The 17,478-nt window shown below is 45.9% G+C and overlaps 3 protein-coding genes across 4 annotated transcripts; all 3 read right to left on the bottom strand.

Annotated features, from left to right (window-relative positions):
* Positions 1-82: 82 nt before the first annotated feature.
* Positions 83-3,551, bottom strand: cldn7a (claudin 7a). Its single transcript, XM_061287360.1, has 4 exons — positions 3,055-3,551; positions 1,939-2,103; positions 1,089-1,173; positions 83-1,010 (listed from the first exon to the last, which is right to left on the bottom strand). Exons 1-4 carry the CDS (start codon positions 3,275-3,277, stop codon positions 845-847), a joined length of 639 nt encoding a protein of 212 aa, XP_061143344.1. The 5' UTR covers positions 3,278-3,551; the 3' UTR covers positions 83-844.
* A 190-nt stretch (positions 3,552-3,741) lies between these two features.
* chrnb1l (cholinergic receptor, nicotinic, beta 1 (muscle) like) lies at positions 3,742-9,904 on the bottom strand. 2 transcript variants are annotated; one of them, XR_009714747.1, is made up of 12 exons: positions 9,582-9,904; positions 8,473-8,606; positions 8,351-8,395; positions 7,965-8,074; positions 7,787-7,895; positions 7,571-7,718; positions 7,316-7,501; positions 7,009-7,232; positions 6,557-6,735; positions 5,806-5,944; positions 4,813-5,397; positions 3,743-4,727 (listed from the first exon to the last, which is right to left on the bottom strand). XR_009714747.1 is itself a non-coding variant. In XM_061281585.1 (11 exons), exons 1-11 carry the CDS (start codon positions 9,688-9,690, stop codon positions 5,257-5,259), a joined length of 1,524 nt encoding a protein of 507 aa, XP_061137569.1. In that variant the 5' UTR covers positions 9,691-9,904; the 3' UTR covers positions 3,742-5,256. The 2 variants fall into 2 exon arrangements, 1 of the variants encoding a protein (XP_061137569.1); XM_061281585.1 differs by having other exon boundaries at positions 3,742-5,397.
* An 820-nt stretch (positions 9,905-10,724) lies between these two features.
* Positions 10,725-17,014, bottom strand: chrnb1 (cholinergic receptor, nicotinic, beta 1 (muscle)). Its single transcript, XM_061286049.1, has 11 exons — positions 16,731-17,014; positions 14,738-14,871; positions 14,419-14,463; positions 14,245-14,354; positions 14,066-14,174; positions 13,853-13,997; positions 13,162-13,347; positions 12,838-13,061; positions 12,325-12,503; positions 11,562-11,709; positions 10,725-11,483 (listed from the first exon to the last, which is right to left on the bottom strand). The coding sequence occupies exons 1-11, from the start codon at positions 16,789-16,791 to the stop codon at positions 11,346-11,348; spliced, it is 1,479 nt and encodes a 492-aa protein (XP_061142033.1). The 5' UTR covers positions 16,792-17,014; the 3' UTR covers positions 10,725-11,345.
* Positions 17,015-17,478: the final 464 nt, after the last annotated feature.

Below are 17,478 nucleotides of genomic sequence, written 5' to 3'. Positions count from 1 at the left end.
CCAATTTTGACTTATGTTTTTCCATAGTTTTGCTAATTCCCTCTTCTTCTAGCAAACAGACAACATGAACAAAATACGTTACAATGCTTTTATTTTTACATAACTATCAGCTACAACTCAGTTTGTCTTGTATGTATATATAAAAAACAATAATTCCACAAAACACAACATCAGCCTAGAAACCTGGAATCTAAAATCCATCCTACGTTTGGCCAAATAAATAGCTTCCAACCTAATGGCTGATGTGTGACTATAGAATAAATGCTAGGTCTAACATGTATGTGCAAGGGTGGACAATTCTGCAGTCACATCCGCCAACGTTTTTTTTACGATCGAATAGTGCACAGGTGTCAAACTCAAGGCCCGGGGGCCAGATACGGCCCGCCACATCATTTTAGGTGGCCCGCGAAGACAAATTGTACATCAAATTCGTGTGTCATTGCTAGAATTGCAAATTGTCTTCACTTTTATTATCTTTAAAAAAAATATAAAAATTCTACCAGTTTTTACTCGTCTGATTTGAAAAAAAGAGTTGTTTGTTTTGTAGCTTTTACTGTATATATGAGGTGCTCATACATTTATTTGGGTTGACAGTCATAATGGGCCTCCGAAAGAAGCTATGACTACAACGCGGCCCGCGGAAAAAAAAAATAAAAAAATAAAAATAAAGAGTTTGACACCCCTGTAATAGTGTATAGCATTTTTGCTAACACATGTTGACCACGAGGGCGGGGCGTGACACTGCTGCGTCATAAACAAGCAATTTTGCATAAAGTCTCACGTTTGCGCTACCGTGACGGCCCACACACATTTTCACTTGGATATCTTTGTATAATTCTGACATTCAGACATACTCCTTATTGCTGCTGGCTGGCTCGGAGCGGGAATTAGCTGCTGGGTACTTGGACACCTGTTTTTTTCTTGGACAAGAAGCAGCCAACATGGCGCCGCCCAAGACGTCGAGGAGGGAACCTCCCCACGCGATGAAGATGGCGGCGCCGAACTCAAACCTGCGGCATCAAGTGGATTGGTATGAAAAACTAAAATATAACAACAAAGATGTAAATAAAAGTACAAACGTAGCTTACTTGGTGTTGACAGGAGTGTAGGGGTTATAGAACGCCCGGATTACGTTGTGAGCAAACCAGGAGCAAGCCACGATGGCGCACAGCCCTAAAAAGAGGTAACAAAAAGATATTTAAGTAACAGTTCGACCTTGTGTTGGCCAATTTACAGTGCAGCGGTGCCCGTATCGGGTTCCGGGGCTTCCCATTTTTTGTGTGTTTTATTGAGTTTATAATTCTATTTTGTTCTGCCTTCCGTTAATTGTGGGTGCAATACTACTACTACTACAAGAGGGCGCACTATTTTATTTAAGAACGTAATCTATTTGAAAGAAGAAGAATGTATTTCAGTTCAGAGATTCTAGCGGATTTAAGTCAAAACGCCTACAGAAAGCAAAATCTTTAAGTTCATTTTATAATGGACATTTTTTAGGCATGATTATTGATGTAAATTGTGAATGAATGTGAGATAAGGTAAATTTGTCAGATTTTTTAAATTGAAACACAGGGATCCGCACACTTTGTGCTGTATTTCAATTATCGCGGCTCTCGCTCTCAATATATGATGCGTTTAAAGGTGTTTGTATTATTCCGTAAAATACGAATACTTTATACTAATGCGAAAAATCGACATCGCATTTTCTATATTTCTATGTATACTTTTTAAGACCATTGTGTTATGCCAAGACAGATTATACATGTGAGTTGCAGTTTTTTTTTTGTCCATTCGCGTGTGTGTGTGTGTGTGGGGTGGGGGGGTAAGGTGTTGCCATCCTGCCATTCATCTCTGTAGATGTAGATACAGAGCATGAGTACTTTAGCCATTTTTGCAGTTCTCGCGTTGGATGTCATTGAAAGGAGCCGTCCAACTCACCTCCCACTAACAGTATGATCCCTCCCGTCATGGCGGTCCGGGCCTTGCGCAGCTTGTCGCTCGCTCCGCATGTTGTGCACTTCATGCCTGTGCAGGCCACGCCCAGGCCCGCCACGGACACAATAATGCCCACGATCATCAGCGCTCGGGTGGCCTGAAGAGAACCTGTTGAGGATCCAATTTTGTTATGATGAAAACTTCTGGACTGGCCCTCTAGACGCTGCACAAAAGCTGCTTTTATTTATTATGTGTGTGCTCAGCGAGGTTCAGTGCCAGTCAGGCGGCCTCAGTGTCAACTCTTCCTAGAAACGAAACCCCGGGTTACAACGCTGTGGCGCCAGACTTTGAAATACGACTGTCGGCGCATCATTGCCAGCGCCTCCCCCCTTTCCACCTCCTATAAAGCATTACACGGCAAACCTTCCTTTGTCTCCGTCCACCTCGAACCAGTCTGTGCCAGTCCGGCCCAGCCTGGCCCGCACAAACAGCACCCTCCTGCAGCGAGGGGAGCGGAGGTGCTGTTGCGGGGCCTCTATTGTTTGAGAAGATCCTGGTGAACCTTCTAGAAGTGGGTAATGGACCAGCTTCCATTTAAGGTCACTGTCAGAAAGCTATTTATTGAAGTATAGTTTTATTATTGTGCCTGCATTTGCGCAGCATTGATTGAAGGAAGTGTGATGGAAAATGTCACATTTGACATTGTATAAGTGGCTCAGCTTGTGAATCACAACAGGGACTTCAGTAATAAGTGATCACTGATCCAAATCAGTAATTGGATCAATCTATCCAGTCCATTTAAAAATGTTGCTCTTTGTGGTGTTCAGTGCCAATCCCCCGCTCTTCTGGGGGGGGGGGGGGGCTTAGGGCAAAAAAGTTATTGAAAATGAATTGAATTGCATTCAATGAAATTGTGACAATATCACAGATTTTGCAAAATATTTGCCGATCTGATTCAACCCATCAGTGCAATACACCGCATCATAATAGTATAGAAATTGAGGTCCACCTTGGGCAGATGCTACATGTCTCCATGTCAAAGTGCCAAACCTTTTTGCAAAAACAAACAACAGCATCCACACAAAAAGAAAATTCAAAAATACTGGCGTGACAACTCACTGTCAAGCTGCAGGATGGAATCGTAGATCTTGCACTGGAGCTGTCCCGTACTCTGGAAGGCGCAAGACATCCACAATCCCTGGTACATGGCCACCGCCGTGATGATGTTGTTCCCGATATAGGCCGACATCTTCCACTGGGGCAGAACGGTGCCGATGATCAGGGCCACGATGCCGGTCAGCGACATGAAGAACCCCAAAAGTTGAATCCCCGAGTTGGCCATTTGTCTTTCCCCAAAGGAAACGAGGCCTCTGTCCTAGAATGTATTCAACTGTGGGCAAGCTCTATGCAAAAAGCTCTCGTATGGGAGTACGTGTGTGTGCTCGGAGGGGTCTTCTTGGGGATGGGCATGCAAGATGTGTGTGTGTGTGTGTGTGTGTTGTTGTCATGTGTGAAGTGGCTGCTGGGAAATGTTCCCTCCGCTTCCAAGCGACGCAGCAGGTTGGCCCCGATGGATTCTTTTTTTGTCCTCACGTTTTCATGCTCACGAGGCATTTCAGAGGGTTTGTTTTTCTGCCCCCCCTATCAATGTGTAAAATGTGTAATGACCCAGAATTGCCCCCCCCCCCCCCACACACTTCCTCCCCCACACATACAATTGAATACCTCAGAGCTGGTTTACAGCACATCTCCGACAATGATATTCTAATGAGGGGCTGCGGGAGAAAGAATGCGGAAAGGCAATTAGGAAGATTGACATTTCAGCCTTTCCTGAGGTAATATTTTTAAATAAAAACATCCAAAAGTAACGACTAATGATGATTTCAATGACTTAATACTCCAAGAAGATTTAATTGTTCTGCTGGTCATTATTCTTTGTCGGCATTGATAGCAAAACAAAGACGTGCTGTTTATTCTAAAGGAACAAACTTGCGTGAATTCAGAAATTTGGTGTTGCTTTGTGCTGACTGATTTTTTTGAGTGCCTTGTCGTCAGCCTCGAGTGCACGGATGTCATGGACAAAAAGGCTTACGAGGGGATCATTTTTCCCCGGCCATCAAATCACTTTGGGTTGCCATGGACTCCAGATTGTAGTCGTAGTGTTTGATTGAGAGTTGAGCAGGACTGCTTTCACTTCTTCACTTCTTGTACGTCTAACTTTCCTCAGCTTGATTTCTCACACGGCACATTAGTTGGGAACTTTCTATCGCAGATATTCAAAGGTCTGCCCCCAGCTTATTTTGCCTTCCAGTGACTCATCCTGACCTTTTGTCTTGCTTTCTACTTCACCGCCGGCGGGAGATGCCTTATTGTTGCCCTGGACTTTCCCCATTTGATGTCGCCATTCCACGTTAGAACAGATGAAGCGGAGGAGGGATTGTGGACAGTCTGGGGCCTACCGATGCTGTCGCCATTGGTAACCTGATTTATTTGATGACCTTGACTTCCAAGGAACACGAAAACAGTGCATTGCTCTATCAAGCCGCCCCCCACCCCCCGACTTCTTCTTGCACTCCACGTTTCGCTTTATTAGAGCAGTAAAGACATTTGACTCACTGGTTGAGAACGTCGTTGAATGGACAATAGAAGAAAAGCTAAATCAGCCCACAGACAAGAACTTTGAGCATTCTCACATGCAAGGGGCTTTCCCCTCCCTCACATTTCTCTGGCCTCCTGGTCCGAAGTGCACAAGAAGGGGGGCTATTCCGACGATTGAAGTCCCACAAGTGTCCCTGGAAGTTAGCGAGGCATTAACAATAAAGCGCCCACGCACAGCTTTTCCCTGAAAGAAGAAGAAAAAGAAAAAAAACTTCATACCAGTTGTTTTGCTCCTAAAAGCTTCTTGTGCAACAAGGCCCAACTTGAGTGGATTAGCAGCAGGACAGGGACTGGTGGACTGTGGAGTTGTCCTGCATGAGAGGGGCCTTCTTTTGTCCGCGGCAAAAAAACAAACACGTTTGCCTGCATTTGTGCGTACACTGCGCAGCGTGTCTCGGACCCTTCGCTGCACACCAGCAAGCCTGAAAATAGGTCGCTGACATCACAAGCGCTCTGTCAGCCAATTATGTTCCTGGAGTGAGTTGTTGTGCACCAGAAGTGAATATAAAACAGATTTTTTTTTTTAATACAAATGATGAATGAATTGATTGAGGTTGACAATATCTATTTGTCAACCAATGGGACTTTTCCAGGATCATCCATGTTGGAAATTAAAATGAATCCATCTGGAGGCTGTGGTCTTATTGACAATTTGACGCCCTCTTATGGGAATGGATTGTCAGGTGTGTAGTTGAAACTGGCGTCCAAGAACATTGCCAAAGTGCCCAGAGTGGTGATGATAACAAAAAGCCACAGGAAGAGACGATCCACCACCAGGGCGATGAACTGCCAGTCTTCTGTCATCTGCGTGCAGACACATGATCATACCAATCATCAATTTGGATGGTTGAACCTGGTTGGAACATGTTTTGCTCCTCAGACCAACAGATTAGAGTATGGAAGAATGGTGACATCATCATCTTCCTGGCCCTGCGAGGGCGTAATTGAAATTGGATTGTTAAAAAAACAAAACAGTTCCATTACTAATAGAGTGGAGTTGAAGCGATACAACTTATTTTGAAGGCCCTGGACAGATTAGACTGACATGGCAACAGAGGCTGAAATCTGATTGCACCAAAAAAGTCTCAAATAAGAAGGTGCTGGAAGGAGTGCTTCCACGAGAAACTCCGAAAACAAGGGAACAGACTGTTGGGAAGAACTATTCATGGATGAAATATTGGGACTGAGGTCCTGACGAATCACGTTTCTCACCGAATCGTCGAGATCTTGCTTCTTCAGCTGATCAGCCATGTATGTGACCGCGGCGATGGCCGACTTCAGGTTAGGTGGAAGGATCAGACAGAATCCGTCTGTCTCTGGAAGCCTTTGGAGCCGCACTGGAGTCTCGCACCTAGGAAATCACAAGACGTTTCCTCTATGATCCCTTGAACTAAACAACTCTTAATGAGTCAAAGAGTCTGACCAAGCTACCTTCAAACATATTTTCGACTTTCAACCGGGCAAAACTGAAACTTCAGACATATTTTGGATACAATGTGTTGTTGTTGACCCCTGAGCACAAAAGCATGTGCGTCACGCTGAGTGACAACAGCAGCAATCTCCTAAACCACAAGGTCAAGTCTGAACCTCTGACCTCCACACACACTCGCGGAAGTCGTGTGAGTGGCTTAGGAATGCTGTGACAACCTCTACGACAGATCCTTCCGACAGATAAATAATAACACAATAATCCCCATAAATGCTGTGCACAGATCGCCGCCTCGCTTTAAACGGCCCTGAGACATAGAGCGAGGATGAAAGAATGAACTTGAGTGTGACACAGATCGCCACCACGCAAATCTTCACACGTCCTCAGCAGGATTAGACCCTGATGCCCAACCAAAATGGCAGTTTAAGAGCTGGCGGCTGTGCCTGGATCGTGGGCGGGGCTTAACTTGACTGTCAATAGAGGATGTGAGTAGCAACAGCAAAGTAGACTTAGTGCTACTTTGTATGACTTTACCTGCCTCTCCAAGGTATAACAAGATCGGGGTTGATCTTGCGGAAAAAGTACTCCCCTCCGGGCTGTCGTCCGTTGAAGCTTGGTGGGGGTGTTTGGTCACAAGAATCCTCCTTCAAAATACACTCGTCTTGCTCGGGCCGGGTCATGCCGATGTACTTGGGCAGGAAGTTGATGAAGAGCTAGAAGGTCAAAGGCAGATGTCAGTGTTTTTTTTTTTTTTTTTTTAAGTTCCTGGCAATTTGAAAAGTTAGGAGCCATTCCAAATTTAGGGTAATTTTTTGGGAAAAATTCTGGAATTTTCCAACCTAAATCTGAATTTTTATCATATTTATTCAATCTGGAGTAAAAACCAGAGAGGATAAATGGAGATGGTTCGGGCACGTGCAGAGGAGGCACAGTGGATCTACTGGTAGGTGGATGCGAGAAATTGAGCTGCTAAGCGTCCGACTTACACTGCGAACCCAGCTGGGCATGATGTGCGTGCTGGGTGTGCGGTGGTGCAAGTTGAGGACGACCACACTCAGGATGACGGAGAATGTGACCAAGATCATGGTGAACATCACGTAGTTGACGATGATTGGGATGGCCAGTGAAGTCTCTGGGACTCTGTCAGCCAGCAGCAGCATGAAGACAGTCAAGGCGATGAGAACCGAGATGGAAAGGGTCATCTTTTCTCCTAGGAACCAAGCGTGACAGACAACAAAGCGCTTTGACGTCAATTTTTTTTGGTAGACTAGAAAAAGACAACTTGTTTCACACCTGCTCCGGGAGGAAGGTAAAAGACAAAAATAGCCAAAACGCTCGTGAGAATGCAGGGAACGATGATGTTGATGATATAGAAAAGAGGTTTCCTCTCAATGATCAAGTAGAAGGTGATGTCCTCGTACAGATCCTCCCTGACGTTCTTTCTCGAAGGTTTGTGGCATATGTTCCACTCGCCGTTCTCTGTGGCACGACAGGAAATGAAAATGACAAAAAATGACTCGGGAGACGCAAGCCAAATCCGTCACCCACCCGTGAAGGCATTCTCGTCTATGACTATCTCCCGGATCTCTTTTCCATTATCGTCCAGATAATACTGCAGATCGACTTCCGAGGCATCGTAGGTATACGAGCGGAAAACCATGCTGCAGTTTTGCCAGTCGAAGGGGAAATAGGCAACCTGCGGAAAAGTTTGATGGGTAACAAGAGCGACGAGAACGCAGACTGTCGTGACCTGAACAAGCAGACCTCGATAGAGCAAGAAGTACGGTAGATGGCCGGCGGGAGCCAGTTGACTGTCCCGTCATTGTACACCAAGACGTTGACGTATAAAGCGACGTCGAATTGACCGTCGTTGCTGCGGAGATGACAGAAGACGCTTGACGTTTTCTCCAAGTTATTTGAAACGAATCGAGTGGAGACTCACTTGTTTATGAGGTAGATATCGGGGCGCCACACCTTGTTTGCGGGAATCCTCAAAACGTCGATGTTGTCGTACTCCTTTGGGTCCCACGACAAGCGGTAGTCTTTCCACTCCTGCCGACATGTCACAGTTTGACCTTGATGCTACAAAGTTAGGATCAGGCTCGTGGGGAATAGCTGCTTTCTCATTTACCACCGTCCATTGTGAGTGGAATCACGATTCTTCATTTGTACTTTACATTCAAGGACCCCCATTTAGAATCCTCATTACCGCCAAGCAAAAGACGAAGTGAGAATGAAGGTAAAACTAAAGTGGGAAATCATTTGTGCTGCATGAGAGGTGACAAGTGAACTTGGCTGGAGTGATTATGCGCGTTTGTACCCTCATACCAGATTCATGAACACGTTGGTCGTCATCTCGCCGTTCTTCTCATTCTGCAGTCGGGTAGACACACATGCGAGGTCAGCCATTAGTCATTTGTGACTTCATTTGCATGTTTGCGTGCGCTTACCAAGCTGACGAGCTGGGACAAAGTCATTCCGACCCGCACCATCACTTTCTCCTCCCAGTACCGAGCTGGTCGTACCTTCAAGTTGTAGTTCTTGAATATCTCCTGATGGAGCCTTCGCTCCGTTTCTGAGGCTCCTGGGCCAACGCACATAATAATTGACTGATGCTAATGCTAGTTAGTCATGAAGATCAGAGCATCACATCTTTAAGGGGTTGATCAGCACACATCTACATGCAACCTTGTGCCCGGTTTTGATTCATTTTTCAATGAACCACAAAAACATGGCGCGATTGTCATCGAAAAACCAGATTGCTACTGAGGCCAACAAAAAAATGAGAGGGTGTGAATAACAAACTAGGAGTCAACTATTAACGCTTAGTTTGACAATGTGGACGGACATCCAAGTATGTCCTCTGATAACAGACCGGACCTTCCTCCCAAAAGTGTGCCGCAACAGGATGAGGGGCAGACAAAGAAGGGCAACCGGGACGCGCAGAGCGAGTGGTCAGCAGGGCAGGTGCTGGTGGCGTGCGGCGGGTCGCAAAGGTGACTGAGCTAATGTAATTGATATGCAGCAGGGGGGGGAGCCGGATCAAAGGGATGTCTGGGATACCAGCGCCATCCGGGCTCCAAATAGACTGATTATCAAACAATGGTGTGTTAATATGTTTTATTGGATGTACTAGAGAAAATCGTCTCGAAATTTTTTTAATTAGAAATTCATCATTTTTGCTCATTTTCTTTTACGGGGAAATATTATTTCATGGAATCAGTAGAAATCCAGCACTTGTGGTTCTTCCCGTGACTGGAAAAGTCAGATTGGGACAAATGCAGTCATCTCTTTACCTGCTATGACTGTCTGCGCTTCAATGACAAAGACATTCGCACTCATCATGAAAGAATCATACACGGAGTGTTAAGAGGTCGCGCTTCATTAGCATATTCGGAGGTGGATGAGTTGCTCTATGCTTCCAACATTAAGGAAATAGTTTGGCAAAGGTCAAAGAACCGCTTTAGGATGAACTAGAGTGGAGGCATTGCCATCCTTGGATCATTATGAGTTCTAAAATATGCCGGAGGAACATTTTTGAAAGCAATAATGTTCTTACCGGTCAAAGAGAGGCAAAAGTAAATGATAATAAGTTGGTTGGCTTTCAGATGAATGTTCATTATGTTATTTGGTCCGCTCATCTTCTTGTGGTAGTCCAAAGACCCCATGAACCTCCAGAGTTCACCCCTGTCCACCTTCACCCAGATGGATGCGGCTCTCCAGTAGCTCCACTTCAGAAAAGTCAACACTTCCACTCATCTATTTGGCCCCTGTTTTGCAGCTTGTCGTCCAACAACGATCTCCCCGTACGATGTGTTTGCCCGCTTTGGATCATACCTCAACAATGGGGAACCACGGCCTGATTGGGTACTGGTCCTGGGAGTGACGAGAGGCTGGAATGTGTTTGTACTGGGAAGCCTTTGGAGCAGACACCTGTTGGTGCGCACCAATCTGAGAATGTTGTATAGTGTGGGGACAGTTGGGGAGGAACAAAGAGGAAGTGGAGGGGCACTAGTTCTGTGATGGGGATGAAGGACTAGCGGTGGGTTAGGCGCCATGACAATGGAGATATTTTTGGGCAGACGTGCGTGTAGGTTGGGTGAACCAAATATTGGGTATTTCCTGAGCCTCATGTAGTGAATAAGACTATAAGGTGCCTTTTTGCATGTCCCAAAAAGTACAAGTATGTTCCGGAGCCGTATCGACGGAACCTTTAACCGGACCACAGTGATAACATTGCGTTGTCTGTCAAGAAGGCCTCGCTAGAACGTGTTCTACAGAATAATAATACGTTCAAGTTTGAGCTACTGTGTCTTGGGTCAGAGTCTCACGTTTACCTTGCAATGGTCAGGGTCTCCGGAGGGAAAACATAAACGGGTCATTAATCAGCCACAGGTTGATGGCGGCTAAGGGAAAACGTCTCCAGCTCGGCCAGTTGCCTTGTGGCTGCTGGCTGTATAAATACTTCAAGGACATCGGCTCCTTGTGGAGCCACTTGCATGCGCTTTGCTGCCAGTTTCAGGACCTCACGATCAGCAAGCTAATCTCCCCGGTGCGGCTAAGGCGCTACCGGCTTCTTCACTAAGTCAATTTTAGATTTGTGATTGGGTTTTCCATCTTCCAGGGAAGTCCATCGTATAGATAAACCAGTGCCACAATGTCTGTGTATATACTTGCAAGCATTCTGTAAAGAGATGAAACCTTCTGCGTTATCTCCGATCTTTATTGAAACAGTGAACAAAACAAACATTTGCAGGCAACGTACAGTTCGCTGAGTTGGAGAGAACAAGGGAGAGAAAAAATAGCAAAAGGTCCCCTATACAGTGGGAATTCCACAGGCTATTCACAGCTGCAATGTAAGAATAGCCTCCCTGTACAAACACACACAAGTGCTTTAAATACAAAGAGGATTAGTTTAGGCACAGGAATATCCATAAAGCATGTGACACACTGCGGCACATTGTGACACATGGAAATGAAAGGCTGGGTCATTGTGGCATCTGCTGTGCCTCATGCGTTTATTTGTTGACACCACGTCGGAATATTTACGCCAAGCCGGCGCACAAAAACATGCAGGAATATTTTTAGCATTGAATCGAACTAGTGGTTAGTTAGCACGTCTGCCCCACAGGTCCAAAGTTCCGAGTATGATTTTGCAACCAGGCTTTCCTGAGTGGAGTTGGAGTTTGCTGAAGTGATGGCTGCTCATCTGTGAAGTGTCAAGATGTTCATTCATATGCATGCAAAATTTGTCTGACCAACGTTCCCACACGTCAGCAGAAGAAACAAAGCTCGAATTTGAATTTTGCTTTCCAACTGCAGTTTAGAAAGGGTCAGTGGGTGCATGATTGAGGCTGGCCTTAGTAAAAATTGCTAAGGTGCCCACGGTGGTGAAGATGACAAATATCCAGAGGAACATGCGGTCCACCACCATGGCCACGTACTGCCAGTCTTCCTTCAGCTGAGAAGCAGAACCAGAGACGCACAGTTACAAATCCTGCATCCAAAGTGAGACAATTCTGATTGGTGCAAATCTCACAGCTTCGTAGTCCTTTTCGGCCTGCAATGCTTCAGCGATGTACGTGATCGCCTCAATGGCTGATTTGAGTTCGGGGGGAAGTGAAAGGTAGCTACTGGGCCCGTCAATAAATTTTTTTAGGTTGGATGTTTTGCCCTCTGCTTGGAATCTGCATACAAATACACAGCCTCAACATAGAGATAGAAATATCTGTCCTGCTTTTACTTTTCCCGGTTTTCCCATCTGACCACTGACCACCAGAGAGCAGTGTGGCTCTCCCTCTCATGGAGCCTGAGCCTGAAAAAAACCCCTTGGTATTCACTTCAAATGCTAGATGAGTTTACAATGCAGTGGTGGTCCTGGCAAAGAGGCTGTGACCTCTGTGAGCGAAGGGGAGGATATGAGAGGGGGCTCCTCATTTTGGGGGGTGGCGATAAGGGGAGAGGAAGAGAAGAGACTTTTTTTTTTTTTTCTCTTTTGGTTTCCTCCCATCAGTGCTCAAAGTAGCACCTCAGCGAGGCGTAAATTACAATTCATTAGACTAATTCGACTAAAACTGGCAGTGTCTGGTGCCAAGACATGCACTAAATCCAATTAAGTGTGTGTGTGTGTGTGTTGTGTGTGCGTGCCTTGGGACATAGTGCGGCCTCATCAAATTGCTCTTACAGACCCTTACCGGGTTGACCTTTTTGCTCTTCGCACTCATTATAATGCTTTTTGTCTCCGATAATGAAGAGGTATGCAGAAATGCCGGTAACCTCAATGTTAATGGGCGTGGCCTCACCTGTTGGGTTTAGGGAACAAGATGGAGGAGTCTGGCTTGCGGATGAAGTACTCGTCGGCGGCCTTGTTGATGGCAAACACTTTTTTCTCCCGCTGAGCAGGCAGCATTTTGAGGGCCAGGGGCACTTCCACTTTGGGGCGCAGCATGCAGAGGTACGGGGGCAGCATATGGATGAAGATCTATGAGAACGGAAGAGGCTCTACTTTTATTTGGACCAGGATTTATGGGCCATATAAGATTTAATTGGCCTGCGTTTTCCTGTTAAGACCGGAAACATTTGTCAAAAGTGGTGAATTTGTGGTGAGCGAGAGCGTGCTGGGTAACGTGATCCATCTTCTCGACAGTTGGCTCTCAAGGTGACCTTGAGTGACGCTTTGGAGGATCTTCTCATTACATGTCGTAATACGATAAAAAAATATTTGGATGTAGGAATTTGGATGTGAAAAATCTCTGACTTCAGGGGTCGACGGGAAAATGGTTTTCCCCGCAGTTGGTCACACGGCACGCACTTACCTTGCGGACCCACATGGGCATCATGTGAGTGTTGGGCGAGCGGTGGTGCAGGTTGAGCACGACCACGCTGAGAATGACTGAGCAGGTGACCAGGATCATGGTGAACATGATGTACTTGACGATGACGGGAACGCCCAGAGAGGTCTCTGGAATTTTGTCCGCCAACAGCAGCAAGAAGACTGTAAGGGTGAGCAAAACGTTGATGGAAAGGCCCATCTTCTCACCTGGCGGGTAGAGGAAAATCGACACGATGGCGTTAGTCCAATTATCTCAGCCAAGTCATAATTGCACTTGGACAAAGTCATAATTGGCGTCAGACCGTACCTGCATCAGGGGGCAGGTAAAAGTTGAAGATGGCGATGATGGTGATGAGGATGCAAGGGATGATGATGTTCAGCACGTAGTAGAGCGGCTTCCTCTCGATGATCAGGTAAAAACTCATGTCTTCGTACAGGTCCTTGTTCATGTTTTTCCTGCATGGTTTGTGTCTGATGTGCCACTCGCCGCTCTCTGGGGTCACACGGTCAGTATATTAATACGACTCTAAGTTCTATTTATAGAGCACTTCAGACCTGTGTGGAAGCACAAACCGGTTTTAAGAATGGATAGCAAGGGTGCTTGTCTGACGGCCATTGGGAGGTCATTTTGTATCGTAGTCAAGATGACGTCAATCAAGACCATTATTGAGACGAGAAAGTATCAAGGCTTTTTGAGGTTGAGACGGGGAAAAGCCAAGAGTTTTGGACATTGAGATTGAGGCGAGACTTTTGAAGATCAAGACTGAGATCCAAGACTTTTGGAGATCAACCACGTCAACACCAAGATTTTTGGAGGTTAAGACCAAGATAAGACCTGAACTTTAAGAGATCGAGACCGAGACAAATCCAAGACTTTTGAAGATCAAAACAGGACAAAACCATGACTGCATGTACCAAAGAAAAATCACACAAGAACAAAGTCCTTTTGATCTCTCAAAGAAGATGTTTCGAGAGGCAAGTGTTGTACGTTGCCTCACCGCTGAAGGCCTGGTCCAGTTGGATCTCCCGTATCTCGTTGCCGTTTGCATCCAACGCGTACTGCAGTTCGATCTCGGTGGAATCGTACGTGTAGGAGCGGAACTGCATGCTGCAGTTCTGCCAGTCGAAGGGGAAATATGTCACCTGGGAGGGAAAAGAAACATTTTGAAGTCCAGCCGAGGTGCCTTGTCAGCCATGAAGGTTATTCTCACCCTAACGCCACAGGAGCTCAGGTAGAGTGCGGGTGGAGTCCAGGTCACCCTGCCATTGCTATACACCTGAACATGAACATGCAGCGCCACATCAAACACTCCATCGTTGCTGCAAGACAACAAAAACAGTTTGAGGAACGAGCAAAACGGCAACGTATGCGTGACGTGAGCTGCTTTACTTGTTGATCAGGTAAATGTCCGGCAGCCAGACTTTGGCAGCGGGAATACGCAACACCTCAATCCCATCATGCTCTTTGGGATCCCACAACAAATTGTAATCCCTCCACTCCTGTTGGGAAAGTACCTATTAAAAAGTGTCCAGATGGAAGGCACGCTATGAACCAAGTGCTTACCAAATTCATAACGACGACAGTGCTCATTTCTTCATTTTTCATATTCTGGAGGATATGACAAATTAGAAGTCAATGTCTTGTTTGGCTTGGAACAGTTTACATGGATGGCATTGGTGTGTGCAAGGGTTGAGTATTCACGCATGTATTATGTGTGCCTCTGTTGGACTGAGCCCGGACGGCTATTTAAAACACAGCGAGGAATGTCAGGCGGACAGCTGACGGAGGGGAAGGACGCTTACTGGAACCAACACGACTTATTTTGCCATGTAACAATACCATCGGGTATTGCGGTTCTTTGCATCCGTTCAATGGAACTCACCATTCCAACAAATGAGGAGAGGGTCATACCCACTCGGACCACCACTCGCTCCATGGGGGTTCGCGCAGGCCGGACCTTGAGGTTGTAGTTAGTCAAGACCTGCTTGGTTAGCGCCTGCTCGACATCTCCTGCTCCTGAAATGTTTAAAGTTAAACAAACAGGTCGTACATGTGTGAAACACAAGTTGGGTCATAAAACGTTTAACCTTTTTTCCGTTTTAGGAAGAATTAGAGAACGGAACCAATGGAAAGGGTTTCTTAACTATCTTCATCCTAATTTGTGAGAACATCCGAGTAGAATACAAAACCAGAGAGAATATATAATAGACACGGTTACCCATTTTGAACTTTTTATGAAGCAATCTTTGGTGACTTGGTGATATAATTGTCAATTCAGCATTTCTTAACTTTAACTTTTTTTTACTACTTGACAGGAAGGTGATGGGAAAGACCGCGACCGCCAGACCTCGTAAACGAGGACACGTCAAACCTTCGAGGAGTTCTGGTGGGTCTAGACTAGAGTAACCTAACGGTGCCAACAACTGGTCTGGATCCAACCAAGGACACGAGTCAAGCAGTCGAAGAGTTCTGGTGGGTCTAGACTAGAGTAACCTAACGGTGCCATCAACTGGTCTGGATCCAACCATGAACACAAGTGAAGTCGTCGAGGAGTTCTGGTGGGTCTAGACTAGAGTAACCTAACGGTGCCAACAACTGGTCTGGATCCAACCATTGAGTAAGTGACCCAGATTTCTTATGTTGTATATGTTTAAAGAAAATGGTGGCTAAATGGTGAACTTGTTTAATCAGGATATATTTGTGTTTTGTTTAAATACACGGGGTCCTCGGTTTATGACGGTCTCGGGTTACGCTGTGTTTACAACACGCGTCTCCTATTTCAAGCCTTTTTTCCGGCCTAAGCGGTTTTGTGTCGTAAGCGTCGTCAAGACGTCGTAAGATTCGTAACGCGTGCGGGAACTAGTCGGTGCCTGCGGCGAAAGAATAAACCGCGATAGAGGCTGTGGACCGAGGAAGACGGCGTTACCCACTCACGTGGTATACGCCATTTTGGACTATTGCGTCATCTCTCTCTTGCGACGCCCGTTCCAGTGTGCAAGCCAACCGCAGGAATAAAGGTAAGGAATTGTTTTCCCAATAAATCAGCACATAACCTTCAAAATATTTCACAAGATGAGCGAATAGAAGAAAGGGATCATCAACCAATCCTCTTGGCACAATCTCTTCAGGTCATCCAGTGACTTAGGTCCTCTTGTCTTTAGCCCCCTCCACATGTTTTCAATGGGGTTCAGGTCTGGGGACTGAGATGGCCATGGGAGGAGCTTCAACGTAAAACGAAACAAATGGACGACTGCTCCTCAGTTGTTCGCTGTAAATTTGAACTGGAGATCTCTTATTCTACAGGGAGGCGCATGAAGCATCCTGGGAACACTAGCACCCCCTGGCATAAGGCTGGAGAACCTTTTTTCGTAGCCTCCGTACGGCCTCTTTTCAAACACGACGTTACAGACAGATATTATATAAATCAGCTTAACTGCGGAAATTAGTTAATATAGCCACAGTGTTTGAACACTTGAACAGCGACGTAAAGACAGAGAGCAGTTCTAAGTGCATAGCCTGTCAACATAGGCGGCCGTGTGGTTACGCAATCCTCAGAGGAGGCTAGACAGGAAGTTGGGTCCTCCGAGCGAATCGTCTTCGGTTTTAAAATAACTATAAAAATTTACCGATTTTGGTTCAAAATGATAAAACACTATTGAAATTAAAAGGAAAATGCTTTTATAATAAAAGAATTGAATCTGTTTTTCCCGTTTTCATGATGGCAGGGGCGGCGTTGCCTCCTCTGACCGCACGTCCCTGATACATACGTGTATATAGTACATACGTACTACATACATACGCACGCACGCACACGCACGCACACAGACACACCCGCACAGACACACACACAGTACAAGCTGACAAGTGTTGCTTACCTCCCAGTGAACTCAGGCTGCATATGCCGCACACCAGCAGGAGCAAGTCTGCGCTTTTCATAGTGACAGAAACAACAAAACTCCAAATCAAAACAAATGGTTGTTTTTTTTTTTTTCCCCAACCCGTCTGGCGTCTTTCTTTGGTCTTTTTTGCTCCCGTGCAATTCCCGTGGAGATCTTTAGTGTGACTTTTAGTCCGAGTGGACTGTTGTTGTCTGTCAGTCAGGCCGGACAGGCCATCTGCTGACTGCTCCAATTACGACGGACAAGGGGGAGGCGAGATTTTGTGTGTGTGTGTGTGTCTGTTTATGTGCGTGTTTGTGTCCTTTCCGGCCAGTAACTGCCTATATTGCTCATTTGGTCCCGCCTTTACGGTTGGAACCGTTTCCACTCTTTGGGGAAAATATTCTACAAGCTATTTGTGCAAGATTTTCTCTTTGTAATGATCTCAAGACTTTTATGGACATCGAATCAGGACACGGCCATGCCAGTTTGGGCCTTCTTTTCCAAGCAGACAGCCCGTAAAAATAAATGAGAGATGTGGCGCTTAGCGCCGACCAACAACATGCCAGCATCATTTATGATCCGCTCCGGCCACCATTTGGTCGGCGGCCAATTTAATTAGCATAGAAGCAAAAGTGTTAACAGTCAACCGGCGAGGAGTGCATCAACAATAGATCACTCGCGTTTTATCGGTGGAGTTAAATTGGATTGTTTTCGCGGGATCATACGCATCAGCAACAAGTGT

The sequence above is a fragment of the Syngnathus typhle genome, linkage group LG1 (assembly GCF_033458585.1).
Source record: "Syngnathus typhle isolate RoL2023-S1 ecotype Sweden linkage group LG1, RoL_Styp_1.0, whole genome shotgun sequence".
Taxonomy (NCBI): Eukaryota; Metazoa; Chordata; class Actinopteri; order Syngnathiformes; family Syngnathidae; genus Syngnathus; species Syngnathus typhle.
Note: the sequence above shows the minus strand (reverse complement) of the source record. Positions and strands in the feature narration are given on the sequence as shown.